The sequence below is a fragment of the Podarcis cretensis genome (assembly GCF_951804945.1).
Source record: "Podarcis cretensis genome assembly, chromosome: 2".
In the NCBI taxonomy this organism is placed as follows: Eukaryota; Metazoa; Chordata; class Lepidosauria; order Squamata; family Lacertidae; genus Podarcis; species Podarcis cretensis.
Genome location: NC_137171.1, coordinates 108,777,295 through 108,796,359, shown reverse-complemented (window position 1 = coordinate 108,796,359; position 19,065 = coordinate 108,777,295). Strand labels below are relative to the sequence as shown.

Genomic DNA, 19,065 nt, shown 5'->3' with positions numbered 1-19,065 from the left:
GAGGCAGTCTGGGAACCCTGAGGAAGGATTATGGGCCGGCAAATTCCTCCCCAAGCAGCCTGAAGGAGAGAATGTGGCGGCACCGGCTCGGCCACCCCTGCCTTGCCTCGCAGCAGGTGGAGCCCTGAGGTGGGGTGTGACCTGGGAATACATTCTCTCCAGGGGGCAGATTCCAGTGGCAGGGAGTGGCTGCGAGCAAGCGGGCGACTGGAGACACGAGAAGGCACCGTGAGACGGGCAGGAGCAAAGCTGGCACTCAGCTAGCTGGAGACAGATCTCTCTTGCAGGAAAACGTCTGCCGTTCGAGATCAGGTGAGGCTTTGCAAAGAACTGGCAGGGGTGGGCCAGGAAGCAACAGGGGCTGCAGACAGATGGGCAGGAGTTTGGGGTGGTGGTGGCAGAGATTGTGAAAGCGGGCAAGTCTTCCAAAATGGGGCCAGCTGAGAGCAGAAGGTGCTCAATCCAGGAGCGAGAGAGAGGGAAGCCTTTTGATGTGGCTGGAAGCTGATTTCCGGGTGACCCACAGTATGCTGAAAACTATTCCTAGCGATGCACTCAGTGGATGCTGGATGCCTGCTTGTTTGTTTTGGGCAATGGATATATTGGCATGCGATTGTGATACATTGGGTTTAAAACCGCCCCTCTGGGAAGGCGGTGGGCAACCATCCAGTGCTGAGAACCACCTCCTAAAAAAAGACAATGGATAGAGTACAAACTTGCTTCTAGTCCCCGTGGTTCCAGGAAAACCTATGAAGGCCATTTCTGCTAATGGCTTAATATTTAGAATGGAATTGGAATGGACGTATTGCATAGATAGGGATTTCTAACGTCTGCAACAGGACTCAGTCCATCCCATATCAAGGAAATCCCATGGTGGGCATATGGGAGCTGTTTGTAGTTATCCAGCAGTGTGAGGGAAATGCACTCTGCACATGCTCAGGGGCACTCTGTCACAGGTGTGCCTGACTTCACATATTCTGGGATTGCATAATCAATCTGGAAATTAGTTTTGTGGTCTGTGGGGGGTTCCAAGTCCAACAAAGCTCTGTATTTTGAGATCACCCCCTTGCTTGGTCTCTGCTTTGAGGTCCTGTGATCCAGGGAAGTGACCCTCGTCGTGTTTTCAGGTGGTCGCTAGGACCGCAATTGAAATAGCAGAGGAAGGCGCTGAAGAGTCAGAGATTTCTTTGAAGAGGCTGTGCGAAAGAAAGAAAGAAAGAAAGAAAGAAAGAAAGAGCAAGCTAGCCTCTTTGGCAGCACCAAAAAAGAAAAGAAAAAAAGGCTAGCCTCTTCAGCAGCGCAAACAGCAGCAGCCATGAAAATCTGAGAGCACTCCTGAGCTGTTTGCACAGTTCTCCTGTGTGTGTTCGTGAGCAGATAGCTTTGCTTGATCAGGGCTATAGAGAGGCAAGTAGTGGAAAATTAGGGAGCCTTTCTGGAAAGCAGGGGCCATGGGGTGGAATGGGGATGGAGGAATGTAGTGGTACACAAAGAACAAGGCAAACAGAATAAGTCCTTGGCTCTGTTTATATGTACTGCCTTTGCTCTGCTTGCATCCCATATTCCACGTTTGAAGTCGCAGGTGAGCAATAACAGAGAAATACAGGACAATCTGTACGTGGGCTTCAGGTGTCTTAAGGACAGTGACTATTACTCATTTCCCTGGCTGAAACACTGTCCCGCTGTTACCTTTTAAAAAAGGAAGTCTCTCTAGAATTAGTTTAGGATATCTTTAGGCGCCAGGCAAAAACATTCCTCTTCTCCCAGAACAATCTATGGCCTTTTAAACTGGATGGCTGTATTGTTTTTATTTGTTACTATGTTATGTGTTTTTGTGTTTTTATATTGTCAACCGTCCTGTGATCCTTGGATGAAGGGCGGTATAGAAATTTAATAAAAAAATAAAAAATAAAATCACATCGGTGATTGCACACCTGCACTAGAGTCCTCCAGAGCTGTGTATACATTTAAAACACATTCCCATTCTTCCTCTCGCCCCCTTTCCCCCCAAAAAAAAGCAATTAAGAAAAACCCTGTGAAAAATTTCTGTTAAGAGTGCTGATAATTGGATGATTTTTGTTGTAACTTTGTATTACAGTGGTACCTCGGGTTAAGAACTTAATTCGTTCTGGAGGTCTGTTCTTAACCTGAAACTGTTCTTAACCTAAGGTGCCACTTTAGCTAATGGGGCCTCCCGCTGCCGCCACACAATTTCTGTTCTCATCCTGAAGCAAAGCTCTTAACCTGAGGTACTATTTCTGGGTTAGCAGAGTCTGTAACCTGAAGCATCTGTAATCTGAAGCGTCTGTAACCCGAGGAACCACTGTATTGCGATTCAAATATGAATCACCTTCTAAACTGCTGTCTCCATGCGATGTACACATGAGATCTACACAACCGTAGCTGTGTGACTATTCTTTAAGGAGAGGGGTATGTGTGATTTAAAGTCTACGCAGCCCAGTTTTCAGTACTCATTCCAGAAGTGTCTTGGATATGGTTTGCCGAGTCCTGCGAGGAACAGTTGGAAGAGCTGTGTGAGTTTAGCCTGGATGGTCGCCTTCAAATACCTGAAGGGCTGTCATGCAGAAGACGTTTCTCCACAGGTCAGAACTAGAACTAATGGGAGGAAATGGCAAGGAAGGAGGTGTTGGCTGAATCTTCTCAACAGCCCAAACTGTTTGACGGTGCAGCACACAGCCCTTCAGAGAAGGCTGGACCTTCCTTCACTGCAATGCAATCCTGCATTAGGAACACAATGGCTTCTACATTTGCCTTTTGAAGGATGCCCTGTTATTTAGGATAAGTTACTGGAGTTCCTCACTGTATCGTCTGGTAAGGGGATCCGAGGAGGCAGAGATTTGGGGGTTGTTGTTTTTTTGCAATATTCTTTATTGAGTTTGCTTATTAGTACAGTGGTACCTCGGGTTACAGACGCTTCAGGTTACAGACTCTGCTAACCCAGAAATAGTACCTCGGGTTAAGAACTTTGCTTCAGGATGAGAACAGAAATCGTGTGGCGGCAGCAGCTGCAGGCCCCATTAGCTAAAGTGGTACCTCAGGTTAAGAACAGTTTCAGGTTAAGAACGGACCTCCGGAATGAATTAAGTACTTAACCCGAGGTACCACTGTACAGTTATTCATTTCATTCTTCAAAACATAAAAAACACATTTAAAAGCCCCCCAGAATAAAGCAACATCTTTAACAGTGACTTCCCTCCACCACATTGCTGGTACTGACTTCTTATTTCTTTTTAACTGTGTCCATTTTCACCTTTCGATTCATTGAACTCACATGGCAAACATTATCCGTCTGTTAACTAGTTTGTGAAAATTACTCAAAGCGTATTAGAGGTTTTGTTTGGGAACAATGTTTTTCTAAGCATACTCTGTAACACTCCCATTCAATTTTAAATTTTTGGTTTGTTTGATTCCTGATGGCCTCTGTCATCTTTGCTAGTTCTAAGTATTCACATCATTTAATTTGCCATTCTTCCTTTGTTGGAATTTTCTCTCCTTTCCAATTTTTTGGCAATCAACATTCATGCAGGAGGCAGCAATTTGTGTGCCATCCTGTGTTCACTGCCACCAGCGCTGTTTCCATTCTGCTGCAGTCTGGCTTCTGCTGAAATATACATTGATCGCAACTAATGTCATTCAATGCATTTCAATGGAAAGGAAAGGGCCAAACCAATGCCAGGGAACAACATGGTTATTTATCTGCGGACTAAAAAATCCCAACAATCACAAATGCCACTCACATTCATTTCCAGTGTATCTGAAGAAGTGTGCATGCACACGAAAGCTCATACTGAGAACATACTTGTTGTTGAGTCGTTTAGTCATGTCTGACTCTTTGTGACCCCATGGACCAGTGCATGCCAGGCACTCCTGTCTTCCACTGCCTCCCGCAGTTTGGTCAAACTCATGCTGGTAGCTTCGAGAACACTGTCCAACCATCTCGTCCTCTGTCGTCCCCTTCTCCTTGTGCCCTCCATCTTTCCCAACATCAGGGTCTTTTCCAGGGAGTCTTCTCTTCTCATGAGGTGGCCAAAGGATTGGAGCCTCAGCTTCAGGATCTGTCCTTCCAGTGAGCACTCAGGGCTGATTTCCTTCAGAATGGAGAGGTTTGATCTTCTTGCAGTCCATGTGACTCTCAAGAGTCTCCACCAGCACCATAATTCAAAAGTATCAATTCTTCGGCGATCAACCTTCTTTATGGTCCAGCTCTCAACAAACATAGTTGGTCTCTAAGGTGCTACTGGACAATTTTTTAATTTTTAAAATATATATTCATTTTTGTGGTTTCCGTTCCTGACCTCGGGCAAACATGAGAATTGCGGCAATTTTCAAATCCCATTTCCAATGTCCTGAGCAGTGGCGGAGGAAGCTGCTCGGTCACTTGGGGCGGTGTGCCCAGGGGGAGGGTGAGCCACCCATAGGGGCTGGGCACATTGCAGTTCCTCCAGAGTCTGTTTGTCTCCTCCCACTCAGCCGCCCTACAGCTGGTGGGGAGGCAGCCAGCGGGTGGACCGTTTGGGCAGCGCAGAGCCTGTGCGCGCCCGAGCCCCACGTCTCTTCTGGGACAGGCCCCACAGTGAGTGCCGCCCGGTATTTTGTCACCCTCCTCAATGGTGACACCCGGGCCGGTCCGCACCCACTGTATCCCCCTTCCTCTGCCCCTGGTCCTGACTCTAAAGAAGAGAAATTTGGGAAGATGGTGCCCCTGGCGTCTAAGGCATATGCTAAAAGCCAGCTGTACCATTTGGCGGTCTGAGGCGGCTGCCTCAGGCAGCTGACATTGGATGTCATAAAAAGGCAGAAAGCTGTTAGTCATTCAGTTTATTGCTGTACTTGTACTGCCAGGGAGGGGAGAGGGACTTGTGGGAATCTGCCTCTGGTGCCCCAGACCCCTTGACCTGCCTTGAATACTAGGCACTTTGTCTTGGGCCGGGGGTGTTATTTGTTCCTCTGCTGGCCCCCAAGTTTTCTTGGACTGGCTCTGACGAACGCAAGTGTACACACATCAGCACTAAGACCTCATTGCAATACTCAGTCCCCTGTTTCAGTCTGGGTATTTGTAGTAATTGGCAGTTACAGTGTTTATTTATTTCATGAAATTTATGTACAGTGGAACCTTGGGTTATATACATTTCAGGTTACATACGCTTCAGATTACAGACTCCGCTAACCCAGAAATAGTACCTTGGGTTAAGAACTTTGCTTCAGGATGAGAACAGAAATTGCGCAGCAGCAGCGGTAGCGGGAGGCCCCATTAGCTAAAGTGGTGCTTCACGTTAAGAACAGTTTCAGGTTAAGAACGGACCTCCGGAATGAATTAAGTACTTAACCCGAGGTACCACTGTACAGTTATTCATTTCATTCTTCAAAACATAAAAAACACATTTAAAAGCCCCCCAGAATAAAGCAACATCTTTAACAGTGACTTCCCTCCACCACATTGCTGGTACTGACTTCTTATTTCTTTTTAACTGTGTCCATTTTCACCTTTCGATTCATTGAACTCACATGGCAAACATTATCCGTCTGTTAACTAGTTTGTGAAAATTACTCAAAGCGTATTAGAGGTTTTGTTTGGGAACAATGTTTTTCTAAGCATACTCTGTAACACTCCCATTCAATTTTAAATTTTTGGTTTGTTTGATTCCTGATGGCCTCTGTCATCTTTGCTAGTTCTAAGTATTCACATCATTTAATTTGCCATTCTTCCTTTGTTGGAATTTTCTCTCCTTTCCAATTTTTTGGCAATCAACATTCATGCAGGAGGCAGCAATTTGTGTGCCATCCTGTGTTCACTGCCACCAGCGCTGTTTCCATTCTGCTGCAGTCTGGCTTCTGCTGAAATATACATTGATCGCAACTAATGTCATTCAATGCATTTCAATGGAAAGGAAAGGGCCAAACCAATGCCAGGGAACAACATGGTTATTTATCTGCGGACTAAAAAATCCCAACAATCACAAATGCCACTCACATTCATTTCCAGTGTATCTGAAGAAGTGTGCATGCACACGAAAGCTCATACTGAGAACATACTTGTTGTTGAGTCGTTTAGTCATGTCTGACTCTTTGTGACCCCATGGACCAGTGCATGCCAGGCACTCCTGTCTTCCACTGCCTCCCGCAGTTTGGTCAAACTCATGCTGGTAGCTTCGAGAACACTGTCCAACCATCTCGTCCTCTGTCGTCCCCTTCTCCTTGTGCCCTCCATCTTTCCCAACATCAGGGTCTTTTCCAGGGAGTCTTCTCTTCTCATGAGGTGGCCAAAGGATTGGAGCCTCAGCTTCAGGATCTGTCCTTCCAGTGAGCACTCAGGGCTGATTTCCTTCAGAATGGAGAGGTTTGATCTTCTTGCAGTCCATGTGACTCTCAAGAGTCTCCACCAGCACCATAATTCAAAAGTATCAATTCTTCGGCGATCAACCTTCTTTATGGTCCAGCTCTCAACAAACATAGTTGGTCTCTAAGGTGCTACTGGACAATTTTTTAATTTTTAAAATATATATTCATTTTTGTGGTTTCCGTTCCTGACCTCGGGCAAACATGAGAATTGCGGCAATTTTCAAATCCCATTTCCAATGTCCTGAGCAGTGGCGGAGGAAGCTGCTCGGTCACTTGGGGCGGTGTGCCCAGGGGGAGGGTGAGCCACCCATAGGGGCTGGGCACATTGCAGTTCCTCCAGAGTCTGTTTGTCTCCTCCCACTCAGCCGCCCTACAGCTGGTGGGGAGGCAGCCAGCGGGTGGACCGTTTGGGCAGCGCAGAGCCTGTGCGCGCCCGAGCCCCACGTCTCTTCTGGGACAGGCCCCACAGTGAGTGCCGCCCGGTATTTTGTCACCCTCCTCAATGGTGACACCCGGGCCGGTCCGCACCCACTGTATCCCCCTTCCTCTGCCCCTGGTCCTGACTCTAAAGAAGAGAAATTTGGGAAGATGGTGCCCCTGGCGTCTAAGGCATATGCTAAAAGCCAGCTGTACCATTTGGCGGTCTGAGGCGGCTGCCTCAGGCAGCTGACATTGGATGTCATAAAAAGGCAGAAAGCTGTTAGTCATTCAGTTTATTGCTGTACTTGTACTGCCAGGGAGGGGAGAGGGACTTGTGGGAATCTGCCTCTGGTGCCCCAGACCCCTTGACCTGCCTTGAATACTAGGCACTTTGTCTTGGGCCGGGGGTGTTATTTGTTCCTCTGCTGGCCCCCAAGTTTTCTTGGACTGGCTCTGACGAACGCAAGTGTACACACATCAGCACTAAGACCTCATTGCAATACTCAGTCCCCTGTTTCAGTCTGGGTATTTGTAGTAATTGGCAGTTACAGTGTTTATTTATTTCATGAAATTTATGTACAGTGGAACCTTGGGTTATATACATTTCAGGTTACATACGCTTCAGATTACAGACTCCGCTAACCCAGAAATAGTACCTTGGGTTAAGAACTTTGCTTCAGGATGAGAACAGAAATTGCGCAGCAGCAGCGGTAGCGGGAGGCCCCATTAGCTAAAGTGGTGCTTCACGTTAAGAACAGTTTCAGGTTAAGAACGGACCTCCGGAATTAATTAAGTATGTAACCAGAGGTACCGCTGTACTGCCTGAGTGTAAACCTCAGAGCGGTTTACAAAAAAAAACAACAATAAAATTACCGCTAAAAAATTTAAAACCAGAATCTAAAACATACGGAAAGTTACAAACCCCACATCAGAGCAGACTAAAACAAACTCATACGAACTTTCTAAACATCTAGGTAGTCTTGTCTAAATAAGAATGTCTTCAGCAGGCACCCAAAAATGATAGAGGCTGGTAATATCAAAGTTACTAATATTAGTAGTATTATGGGTTAAGATCCCTACCAATTACTGCAAGCCATTTACTGCAATATCTTTTTATCTGTATATTGCCTTTCATGCACAATAACCAAGTGGTGTGCAGAAAGCAAACATACAAGAGACCCACAAAATCCAGATCGAAACGACAGCCACTAGCTTGGGTGTGGAGAATCTTTTTCTGCCCAAGGGCCACATTTCATCTGAGGTGACACTCTGGGGTCCACGTGCTGGTGGTGGGTGGAGCTAGAGATAAAAGTGGGTGGAGTAACTCATGTCATTTTTACCTTTGTACAGTGTTTATGTATAAGCTAGCTTACTGCAGCCTGGGGTGCTATGGGAGCGGTCGTACCTCTGGTGGGGGACACATTGTGCTCCTTCTAGGGTAGTTTGTTCACCTTTGGTCCCCACCCTGTGCTCAGCTCTCACCTGCGGTTCTTGGAAGCTGACAGTGGCCACACCCCAGGAAATGGCTTTGACTGACTGGACAAACCAGGTGAGGGAAGCCAATGGGTCTCAAACCCTCAGTGAGTTGGGAATTTCCCTTGCATGCGAAGACAGGCTTTGGCAGACTGAACAGACGAGACCAACAGTGGATCCAATGGTCAAGAAGGCAGTTTCTCCACATGCTGTAGAGGGACGTGAGGGACAGATGGGGCCTGCCAACCTGGGAAGGTAGCAATGGAAAACTCTGATGGAAACCTCCACTGCATTGAGGGCCATACTGGGGACAAGAAAAGGCTAAGGAGTAAACCCTACTACACAAATCTGGAGTTGAGTTCCCTAAGACGGTTGGATATGTCTTCTTCCAGCAACTCCTGCAACCCAGCTGGTGCCAAACACATTGCTCTGCTTTCTTTTGGACCACATCAATGAGGTTGAGAGGGGAGTCTTGATGTCTGGGCAGTGGTTCCGCAACTACAGAAAAGGCCATCCCTCTCCTTGCCACTAGAATAAGCCTCGTCAGGTCGAGGCATGACCAGGAGAGCGTCATCATCCTTTGAGGTTAGGGCAATTCTTTCTGACTGTCAGTGGCTACCGGAGACAATTTTGTTTTGTTTTATTGACAAAGCTGCTTGTGTGCCACCATTCCATTGGTGTTGTTTGGGAATTGGAAGAAACCGAAAAAGTTGGTGCCATTTTGAAATCTCTGGTTAAAACCAGTGCAGGTTCGAAAGGTTCTGTTGGGCATCTTGGTTCAAAAAAGATGCCCGGCTAAATCCAAACATGAAGGGCAACCTGCGCCTTGATCTCAGGAACCATTGTGCAGATTTGGGTTATGATCTCTTTAAGGTAAAGGTAAAGGGACCCCTGACCATTAGGTCCAGTCGTGACCGACTCTGGGGTTGTGGCCCTCATTTCACTTTATTGGCCGAGGGAGCTGCAGTACAGCTTCCGGGACATGTGGCCAGCATGACTAAGCCACTTCTGGCAAACCAGAGCAGTGCACAGAAACGCCATTTACCTTCCCGCCAGAGCGGTACCTATTTATCTGCTTGCACTTTGACATGCTTTCAAACTGCTAGGTTGGCAGGAGCAGGGACTGAGCAACGGGAGCTCACCCCGTCGCGGGGATTCGAACCGCCGACCTTCTGATCAGCAAGTCCTAGGCCCTGTGATTTAACCCACAGCGCCACCTACGTCCCTCTTAAGAGGTGCCCAAATGCGTAGAATAGGCAGAAACGACTTTTCAAAATTCTAGTAGAAGTGTGATTGTGGATCAAGCGAATGAAACACACCATCGCTCTAGCAGAGAGTGCAGAAGAGGCAGGTTGTGCATGTGTAGATGACTCCTTTTCGTGAGTCTACCTGTTTGTTTTAAAAGCATCTTCATCCTGCTCTTCAGCCAAAGCAGGCTGCTCAAGCTGTTTGCAAGTAACAGAAACAAGGCAGTCCCTGCCCTGAGGCAGGCAATCTTAAAAACACAACACAAAAGGGGAAATTATTTCAAGGCGGGGAAAGAAGAACAGGCGGCTCGGCGTTTAGGTGCAGTAGCAGCCGATTGGGATGGAAAAATCTCAAGGAGAGGCGGACAGACGCTGCTGGTCTTTCAGCAGTGCCAAAGGAGAGGCCTACCAATCCCTTTCTCCCTCTCCTGAAGCCTGATGGATTGGAGTAGGTCTAGTTATTACACATACATCTTACCCTATTTTTAACCTGTGAAAAGCTGTCAAACATTATCCTCAAAATCCACATGTCATCATGGCACAGACGAAGGCCACCTTCACACCAAACATTTGAAAGCTATGATGCCACTTTAAACAGTCAAGAATTATGGGAGCTGTTATTCGGTAAGGGTGCTGAGTGTTGTTAGGAGACCCCCCTCTATTCCCCTCACAGAGCTACAATTCCTCAAGTGGTTTCAAATCTAATCTTCGCAGGGAATGCTAGGAAATCGTAGCTGTTATGTACTGAAGTTCTCATCCTGGGCCAGCAGGGGGATATTGTAGATAGTTATGCAAATGAAGGATCGAAAGTGACGTTCAGTGATTGGATAGTTTTAGAAAATGGCAACAGTTACAGTGTTCTGGAGCTCTATATAAGCAGGCTGACTGAGCTCCTCAGTTCAGTTCTGTTCCAGTTTACAAATAAAGAGCTGCTTTGGAAGAATCACTGTGTCGTCTGATATGTTCGCCCACAACTTAATGGTAGCTCTGTGAGCCGGATGCGAAGGCTGCAAAAGTTGGCACAGGTTTGGAGGGGGCTCCAAATGTTGGGGTTTGTAGTTAATTTTACTGCGGATGTGGATTTCCAAGCAACCCTCAGCACCATGAACAAACTACATATACAGAAAATACAACCACGAACCTGAGAAGAGCTGGATCAGGCCAGTGGCCATCTAGACCAGCTTCCTGTTCGTACCGTAGCCGACTAGATACCTGTGGGTATTCCCCAGAGCAGGACCCGAGAGCAAGAGCCCTCTACCCTCCTGCGATTTCCAGCAACTGGGATTCAGCAGCAATTCTGCCCCCAACCACGAAGGCAGAGGTCTAATAACCATGAGGTCTAATAGCCATAGGGACACGGGTGGCGCTGTGGGTTAAACCACAAAGCCAAGGACTTGCCAATCAGAAGGTCGGCAGTTTGAATTGCCATGGCGGGGTGAGCTCCTGTTGCTCGGTCCCTGCTCCTGCCAACTAGCAGTTCGAAAGCACGTCAAAGTGCAAGTAGATAAAGAGGTACCACTCTGGCGGGAAGGTAAATGACGTTTCTGTGCACTGCTCTGGTTCGTCAGAAGCGGCTTAGTCATGCTGGCCACATGACCTGGAAGCTGTACGCCAGCTCCCTTGGCCAATAAAGCAAGATGAGCGCCGCAACCCCAGAGTCGGCCACGACTGGACCTAATGGTCAGGGATCCCTTTACCTTTACCTAATAGCCATGGATAGACTTATTCTCCAGGAGATAAATACAATATTCACATTACGCACTCTTTCCCCATCTGTATGGATTTTGGTACATATTCTTTGGCTGAAGAACTGTATTGAAAACCTTGTTGTTAAAAGAGTGTCATCTGTTGTTCTGGAAAGTCGAAATTTGATCAATTTGGCTTCAAAAACAAACCGACTTCCGCTGCCACCCCTGGTTGCCAGGCTCAAATGAGATGAAGGCAGAAAGCGAGAGACAAAATTTCAATAATTCTTCCTGTCAGGTTTGAGATTCTCGTGATGTGGAGCTTCCGGACCCCCAAGTAGAGGACAGGGAGTGTATGTGCATGAATTGGGGGGCGACAACATTAAAAAAAAGAGAAACCAGCAGCCCCTTCTGTGGTGCCTTTAACAGTAGCTTTCCATCGCTGCCTTTAGCAGGTGATAACGCTTATCTCCTTTCTGTGAAAAGCTTTACTTGCCTATCTGAGCAGAGCAGGGTCCTGTTAAACTAAGCCACAAAAGTTTTTTCCGCCTTCCTGCTCAAATTGGCAGCACTAGAGAGTTGCCAGAGGTTCATTTGTTCATGAGATTATTCCGGATTTTGAAAGGAAGAGTTCGTTACAGGAGAACAAGGATCTCGAAGGCAGAGTAGATGTTCTGTCTTCCAAAACACAAGAGCTCCTTAAGCGGAAGGTAAGTCCCGAAATAGGGTGGGGTGTGCTTAGTGGAACTGATAGGGGGGTGGAAGGAGTGGGGAGGACAATCGGATGGCCAGGTGTCCTGGCTGCACCTTTAACAGTGGGGCAAAACAGGGAATTGTGTAACCTGCAGCTGCTGGGCTTCCCTTGTTCTACCTCACTCTTAAAGTTGCAGCTAGGACACCTGTCCTCTTTCGCACCTGGCCTTCTACCCCAGCTGGGGAGAAGCAGTCATGGCTGAGTTCAGCATGCTGTCTTGAGATCAAATGTTTCCAGGAACTTCACAGGAAACGGAGAAGGGAATTTCTCAGGGTGGAGAGTGGGTGACGCTTTGTAGAAAGCAAAAGGCCCTTTTAGTCCTTGTTTTTAGCGTGTTTCTCAATCCCACAGGGCTCTGTGCCCCTTCCAAACCTGTGCGCATGTATGTCTGTGGTAAAATGCATAAGATCGAGCTTGCCAAACCAGTTCCTTTGTCCCAGGTAATGGCTTTGGCTGGGATCCCGCTTAGATTAACACACCTTCCCCCAACCCTGTGGAGGAGGATGCTGGCTTCCTAGGGAAAGCGGTGTTTGGCGGGTGCATTCTTGTGGAACATTTCTTCCAACAGAACAGGAACCTGTGGCTATCCCAGTGTTTTGGACTACAACTCCCATCATCAATGACCATTAGCTGGCTGGTTGGGGGTGATGGGAGCAGGAGTCTCACACCTGCAAGGCTGCAGGCTCCCTCCCCAGAGCTTTGCTGGAATGTGAGGAGAAATGTCTACAGTGGTACCTCGGGTTACAGACGCTTCAGGTTACAGATTCCGCTAACCCAGAAATAGTACCTCGGGTTAGGAACTTTACCTCAGGATGAGAACAGAAATCGCGCGGCGGCAGCGCAGCAGCAGCGGGAGGCCCCATTAGCTAAAGTGGTACCTCAGGTTAAGAACGGTTTCAGGTTAAGAATCGACCTCCAGAACGAATCAAGTTCTTAACCTGAGGTACCACTGTACATCAGGGGTCAGCAAACGTTTTCAGCAGGGGCTGGCCCACTGTCCCTCAGACCTTGTGGGGGGCCGGACTATATTTTGAAGGAAAAAAAGAACGAATTCCTATGCCCCACAAATAACCCAGAGATGCATTTTAAATAAAAGGACACATTCTACTCATGTAAAAACACGCTGATTCCTGGACTGTCCGCAGGTCAAATTTAGAAGGCGATTGGGCCGGATCCGACCCCTGGGCCTTAGTTTGCCTACCCACAATCTACATGGTTAATGACCCAAGTTGGGAAACACTTAAGAAGCCTGCCTTAGATGAAGCCTAGTCCTTTGGGGTGGCAATGCTAGACCCTTCCTTTCTGGAAGCTGTTCTGTATTAAAATAATGAGCAGGATAATTCTGCCATTCCTGCTAAGGATCAGAACAGCTTGAGAAGGCTATGGATTGGCAAACCAGAGAGGAATGGCAAACCAAGCTGATGGACCATGCTGAAATGGCAAAACTGACTGGAAAATGCAGAAACCAAGAAGACAAAAAGTTTATAAAAGAATGGGGGGAAAATTATGTGTTATTTAGGAGACCACTGTAGGCAGATGGAAACACTGGCAGGATTTTGATTTCACTTGTAGTCCAACAAATACCATGGACAATATAGACTGATATAAAAGTTAAGCGTATGGAATAATATGCAGTTGTAAATATTCAAAATGAGACCCCATGGAGGGGGTGGGGGGAAGTCACGAGATTCAGAGAGGATTTATATTTGGATTTTTATAACTCTATATTTGTAAAACCAAATAAAAATGATTTCAAAAAGAAAAAGAGAAGGCTGTGGTTTCGGACTGAGACGCCTTGTTTATAGGATGGGATGGGATGGGCGGGGTTCATGGTAGTACCGGCGGTGAATGTTTAGAGTCAGTGAGATGCACTTTGATTATTATAGCAAAGAGGACAGGCTATGGTAGCTGATCTACGCCAGCACCGTGGCGCCTGTGGAGTGGGATTGAGGAGGAACCAGCTGTTCTCAAAACTCTGCTCAGATAATATTTCTGCAAGCGACTGGATGTTTTTGAGCGACAGCAGAATCATAATCTTGCACTCGGATCCTGCTTGTGGGCTGCTCAAAGGTATCTGGTTGGTTGCTATGAGAAAACAGGAAGCTGGGCTAGACTTGCCACGAGCTTGATCCTGCAGGCTCTTCCTCTTCCTCCATTTCATATTCATCATGACTTCTGAGCAGAACCCTGTGTGTTGACAGATGGTATGCATGCAGCCTATCTTGTTTGTGGAAGTGGCAGGAGAAGATGAGAGCCACTTTTTGCACATTCAGTCACATACTCTGCAAGTGTCCTGGGAAAAACAACAGGGCATCCTGTTTTGCCCCCCGCAGGAGCATGGCAGCCACTTTGGGCACCATGATCTTGCATGATTTTGTGCCAAGATCCCCCCCCCCCAAAAGTGCTTTTTTCAGGGCCACAATCTTGTGCAGCACTCTAAAACTCATGTTTTGGGGCACTGTGCTCTCATGCAAGAGCATGCTCCCCCCTCCACAAAAAAAGCTTAAATTTTGGGCTCTGTGATCTTGCTCGGCCAGGAAAACACAAGTCCTGGTTTGGGGACTGAACATGTTGGAGGATATACAGTCACACAATGCGTGGTGTCGGAACAGTGGCAATGAAAGCTCTCTTCGTACATTACACAGGAAGTTGCCTTATTGGTCTCTCTATCCCAGTGCTTCCAACACCAGTGTTGGGGAATATCTGTGGCCCTCCAGATGTTTCTGGACTGCAACTCCTGGCCAGGGAGGATGGGAGTTGTAGTCCGACAAGCCATGGGTTCACCAACCCTGGTCTGCACTGGCTGGCTGAGACTCTACTGGATTTCACGCAGGGTTCTGTTTCCTGGCCCAACCTGGAGATGTCATTGGGCATTGAATCTGGGACCTTCTGCATGCAAAGCAGATGTTCTACCCCTGAGCTATGGCTGAATCGCCTCTGGGAAGGGGCATCATGGTTACCAAAGGCCTGCATGTCCAGCCCAGTTCTCAAGGCCACCTGCTTCCTCCCAGCTGTAGAGGCTCCTTGCACAATTAGAAGCCTGAACTTAGGGGGCTGAAAATTGTAGGGGGAGCCTGCATGAACAGAGAAGGTTCCTTGCTTCAGATGTCATCCCTTCGCACCTGAAGGCATGGTGCAACCTCGGGAGCTGGACTGAAACAGCAGGCCCTTTGTATCAGTGTCCCTCCTCCGTACGAGTAGCGCATAAATAGGGCTGCACTTTGGGGGTGGCACAAATCAGACTATTGTTCTTGTTATGTACTGAGTTGAATAGGATTCATAATGCAGCAGTCTGATTGGTCCTAGAACAATAGGATTCAGAATGCAGCAGTCTGATTGGTCCACAGGAGCCACCCAATCCAGCTCCAGATGGAAGGGAATCTGCAACCTGATTGGCCTACAGCAGAATCCCGGAATTAGCCAATCACGTGGGGCCCATTGTGTAAATAATGTATATAAGGCAGACATTCTGGGGGAACTTCCATTCCTCCTCACCACTATGAGCTGAATAAAGAGCATGAAATCTACTCTCTACTCCATATATTTCAATTCTCAATTCCTGTGTTCCCCTTGGTTGAACTGGATAACCCTCAGGGTCCCTTCCAGCTCCACAATTCTATGATTCTACTAACGCTGGCAAGCATAAAATATGTCAGACGTGATTCTAGATTCAGGTAGGTAGCTGTGTTGGTCTGACACAGTCGAAATTCTGTCTGACATATTCGAAAGAAATTAAAAAATTGTCCCGTAGCACCTTAGAGACCAACTAAGTTTGTTCTGGGTACAGTATAAGCTTTTGTGTGCATGCAGCTTATACCCAGAACAAACTTAGTTGGTCTCTAAGGTGCTACTGGACAGTTTTTTAATTTATTTTGAATATGTCAGACAGAATGTGTAAGAGAGACTAGGACCGTTTACACACTTTTCTCTGTACCCACTGGGCTCCCACCACTGGTTTGGGAAGTGGTGCACCCATGAACATTAGACACAACCCATCTCTGCCCTGTCATTCGTTACAAAATGCTGTGCTTTGATGCACCCCCACAAACACAACCCCAGCTTTAATCCCAACTGAGAACGAGAATCGCTTAGCTGCGTTTTTGAGCCTTGAGCCGACTTTTAATGTGGTTCGCCTGGTTCCCCTCATCTGGATGCCCTTTCATGGTATCTCCAGATACAGTGGAACACCTCCCTTTTAATCCACATCAGGGAAGGTGGCTCCTGTACCAGTGTGGTTGTGCGGCCCCTTATCACCGGGGGTAAATATTTGGCCTCTCTCTTTTTCTCTCCTTTCTAGAAATGTCAACACGGGTCCAACCCAAGTCTCTGGGGCGGCTGAGCTGTGATGCTGCCTGCTGACACGGAACAGGAGGCCTTGGCCTCTGGGCGCAGCGTGGGGGTCAGTGAGGCCATGGACCAGCCTGACGTCAGCTTCCAGCCCGAGGCCTCAGCCCAGCAGCCGGCCTGCAAGGAGGAGGCGCCCAGCGCCGAGCCCGGCGCCCTCGACTGCGTAATCTGCTTCACCCCTTACGACCGGCTCTTCCGGCTGCCCAAGGAGCTGAGCTGCGGGCACATCTTCTGCCTCGAGTGCCTGGCACGCATCAACGTCTCTTCCGAGGATGTCAACGCCCTCACCTGCCCCATCTGCCGGGCCCCCACGGCCTTCCCCTCCCGCAAGGGGTTGCCGGGCCTCCCCACCCGAAGCGACCTCCTGGAGCAACTCTCTTCCATGCCCGCCGTCCCCCCGGGCTCCGTGCGCTTTGACCGTCGCCGGGGGCTGCTCTACCTGCCGGGCAGGGGCCGAGGCGGCACCCCAGCTGGGCCCAAGCCCGGGACTTCCCTCAACACCGTCAGCCTGAGTGTCGACGTTGGCAGGCCTGCGCCGCCAGGAGCCAACCGCAACCTGGCCCTCTCAGGCTGGCCGTTCTACGTGGCCTTGGCGGTCGCCCTCCTGGTTACCATCGGCTTAATTACCTGTGGCATTTACATATTTTTGATGCCGTCCATGTACACTGTTTCAATGGGAGGCGCTCATCATAGTAACCAGAGTCTGAACTGGACCTCTAGCCCAGCACCTGGCCCTGCACCCTAGGGCTAAAAAGGGGCAAAGGAAAAAGGGTCCCACTTGCCCCCTTCCTGTCTTCCAGTTGCCATTTGTAGCGGCTGCACCACTTGTAGCCTCCTATTGCACAGAGGCTGCTTGCCTCACTCAGAAGCAGGATACTGGGGAAATTGCCACGTGTCCAAGACTGGCCGAAGCTGTGGAGGCACTTGCACTTTACCAGGTGAATTGCTGCTTGAATGACCGGAAGAATTCCCACTGCAGCCATCAGGGGCCACGTTGCCTCAATATGGCGTAACATGCCTTAAGTTGCCGTCTATAATCTTGTCGCTGCACTCAGAAGCAGGGCAGTCCAGAGAGAACAAATCCACCTTCTCAATGCAAAATGAGTAAATGTGTGAATAGGACTATTGGGTTGGTCCAAGAAGGTGATGGCAGAACCCCGAGGTGATAAGACTTTCTGGAGGAAGGGGATAAGGGGTTGCCTTTTTGGAATGCTCTCCTGCATAAAAACATACCAACCTGCGTAGTAGGAAAACTAGTTCAGCAGCAGGTGGGTGAGGACAGAACCTTTCCCTCCTTGATGTGCTTGATTTTTAACTTGGGACAAAGGAGAGCAAATGAAGATTGGGACCATAGGGGCACAATCCACTCTACCATCTCTGTGTGTAGAGTTTGCAGCATAGGCTCTAGATCTTTGGTGGGGGCTGAGGGTGGGGAAGTTAACTTGGCCAGGGGGACTCTCCCTGATCAGCCTCACCTCTCTGTTGCTGCCCATTCACTCACCCTGTCCATCACGGCCCTGGAGGAGAGGGCAAGGGGATTGGAGGCTGCTTCTCCTTGGGCCAGTCCCTGTTCACTTGCTGGGTGAGGGGGTCCCCAGGGCTTTGGGAGTCAGCAGCAGTGGGGTCCTAGCTAGGGATGTGTGGCCCCAGCAGATGCTCAGCAATGCTGACTCCTTGTACCAGGGCAATGCGAGTACTGCTCCTAAGGGATGACCATTTCTCCAACTTAATTAACATGCACAAGGATGAGGACTTGAGAGCCTAAGTGTGCATGCTTGCAACTTGACATCATGTTGGCTCTTTTGACTCTCACATTCGCAACCGCTAGCAAGACAGCCAGCTTGCTTTCTGTGTCTTGAACAGCTGCACGGCCAGCAAAAATTCAAATTGCATAGATGTGGCGATAGGTTGGTGGTAGTGGCTTCACCTGTTAAATTTCTACCTGCCACATAGCAATTAAAGGCACAGGAGCCCTGCGGGGGTGCGGGGCAGCCCATCACAGGAGGAAGGATAATCCGGTTTGGATTTGAGATTTCTGTCTTCATCACAGAGTCGTCATAACTTGTTACTGGATTTAGAGGGCAAAATGGTTACAGGAGAGACCGACTTGGCTCGTTTTGGTGCCTTTTTAAGATACAGAAATAATCTGGTAAAGCACAGAAATGAACATGGTTGGCTGCCAGTTTCCTGCAGATCAGATTCCTGTCAATGTCACGCCAGTGGGGGTGCCATTCAAAAATTGGCAACCTGATTTCGCACCCGCTCAAATTTAGTGCTCCAGCAAATTGTTTTCCATTTTATATTTCATGTCTTGCTTGTCTGCGTTGGGCAACTGGGCAAGAGCCAACATGACTTCCTCCCCTAAGTGATGCTGCTGGTCCAAAAACTCGGATATTCCTTGAAGACATAACCACAGGTTTCTAAAGAACCCCTTGAGGATTTGTTCTGGATTGATACTTATGGCTTTCCATGAGCTGATCAAACTGCTCTCCACTAACTAGAAACCCTGGGACAAATGCTGGGAGCTTGATTATGGACACTTCCCATTGTTCCCCACGGGACTGATTGAAGGGACTCCCCCAATATTTGTCTCCCCCTCCCTCTTTGTCTCCCCCCCCCAATAAAATTTGTTTTCCAGAACAGTATTCCGTTTTTTTAAAAAGTTTTAAAACCCTGTGATTTCACAAATGGAATATAACACAGACCAATGTAAACATGCAGAGATATATTGCATAGAGAAGAGGGCAGGACATGGGAAAATGTTAAGGCATGTGGGATC

General features: G+C 48.2%; 1 protein-coding gene across 4 annotated transcripts; it reads left to right on the top strand.

Annotated features, from left to right (window-relative positions):
* The first annotated feature begins 127 nt into the window (after positions 1-127).
* On the top strand, positions 128-18,926 carry RNF225 (ring finger protein 225). Of its 4 annotated transcripts, none has more exons than XR_013835284.1 (2): positions 128-312; positions 2,268-2,702. XR_013835284.1 is itself a non-coding variant. In XM_079964062.1 (2 exons), exon 2 carries the CDS (start codon positions 16,285-16,287, stop codon positions 17,029-17,031), a length of 747 nt encoding a protein of 248 aa, XP_079820188.1. In that variant the 5' UTR covers positions 143-312; positions 16,237-16,284; the 3' UTR covers positions 17,032-18,926. The 4 variants fall into 4 exon arrangements, 3 of the variants coding, with proteins under 3 accessions (XP_079820188.1, XP_079820189.1, XP_079820190.1); XM_079964062.1 differs by lacking the exon at positions 2,268-2,702 and adding an exon at positions 16,237-18,926 and having other exon boundaries at positions 143-312; XM_079964063.1 differs by lacking the exons at positions 128-312; positions 2,268-2,702 and adding exons at positions 8,194-8,329; positions 16,237-18,926.
* The last annotated feature ends 139 nt before the right edge of the window (positions 18,927-19,065 follow it).

Excerpts from the sequence above, each read along its gene's own strand:
- RNF225 (XM_079964062.1), top strand. The coding sequence starts at position 16,285 with ATGCTGCCTGCTGACACGGAACAGGAGGCCTTGGCCTCTGGGCGCAGC.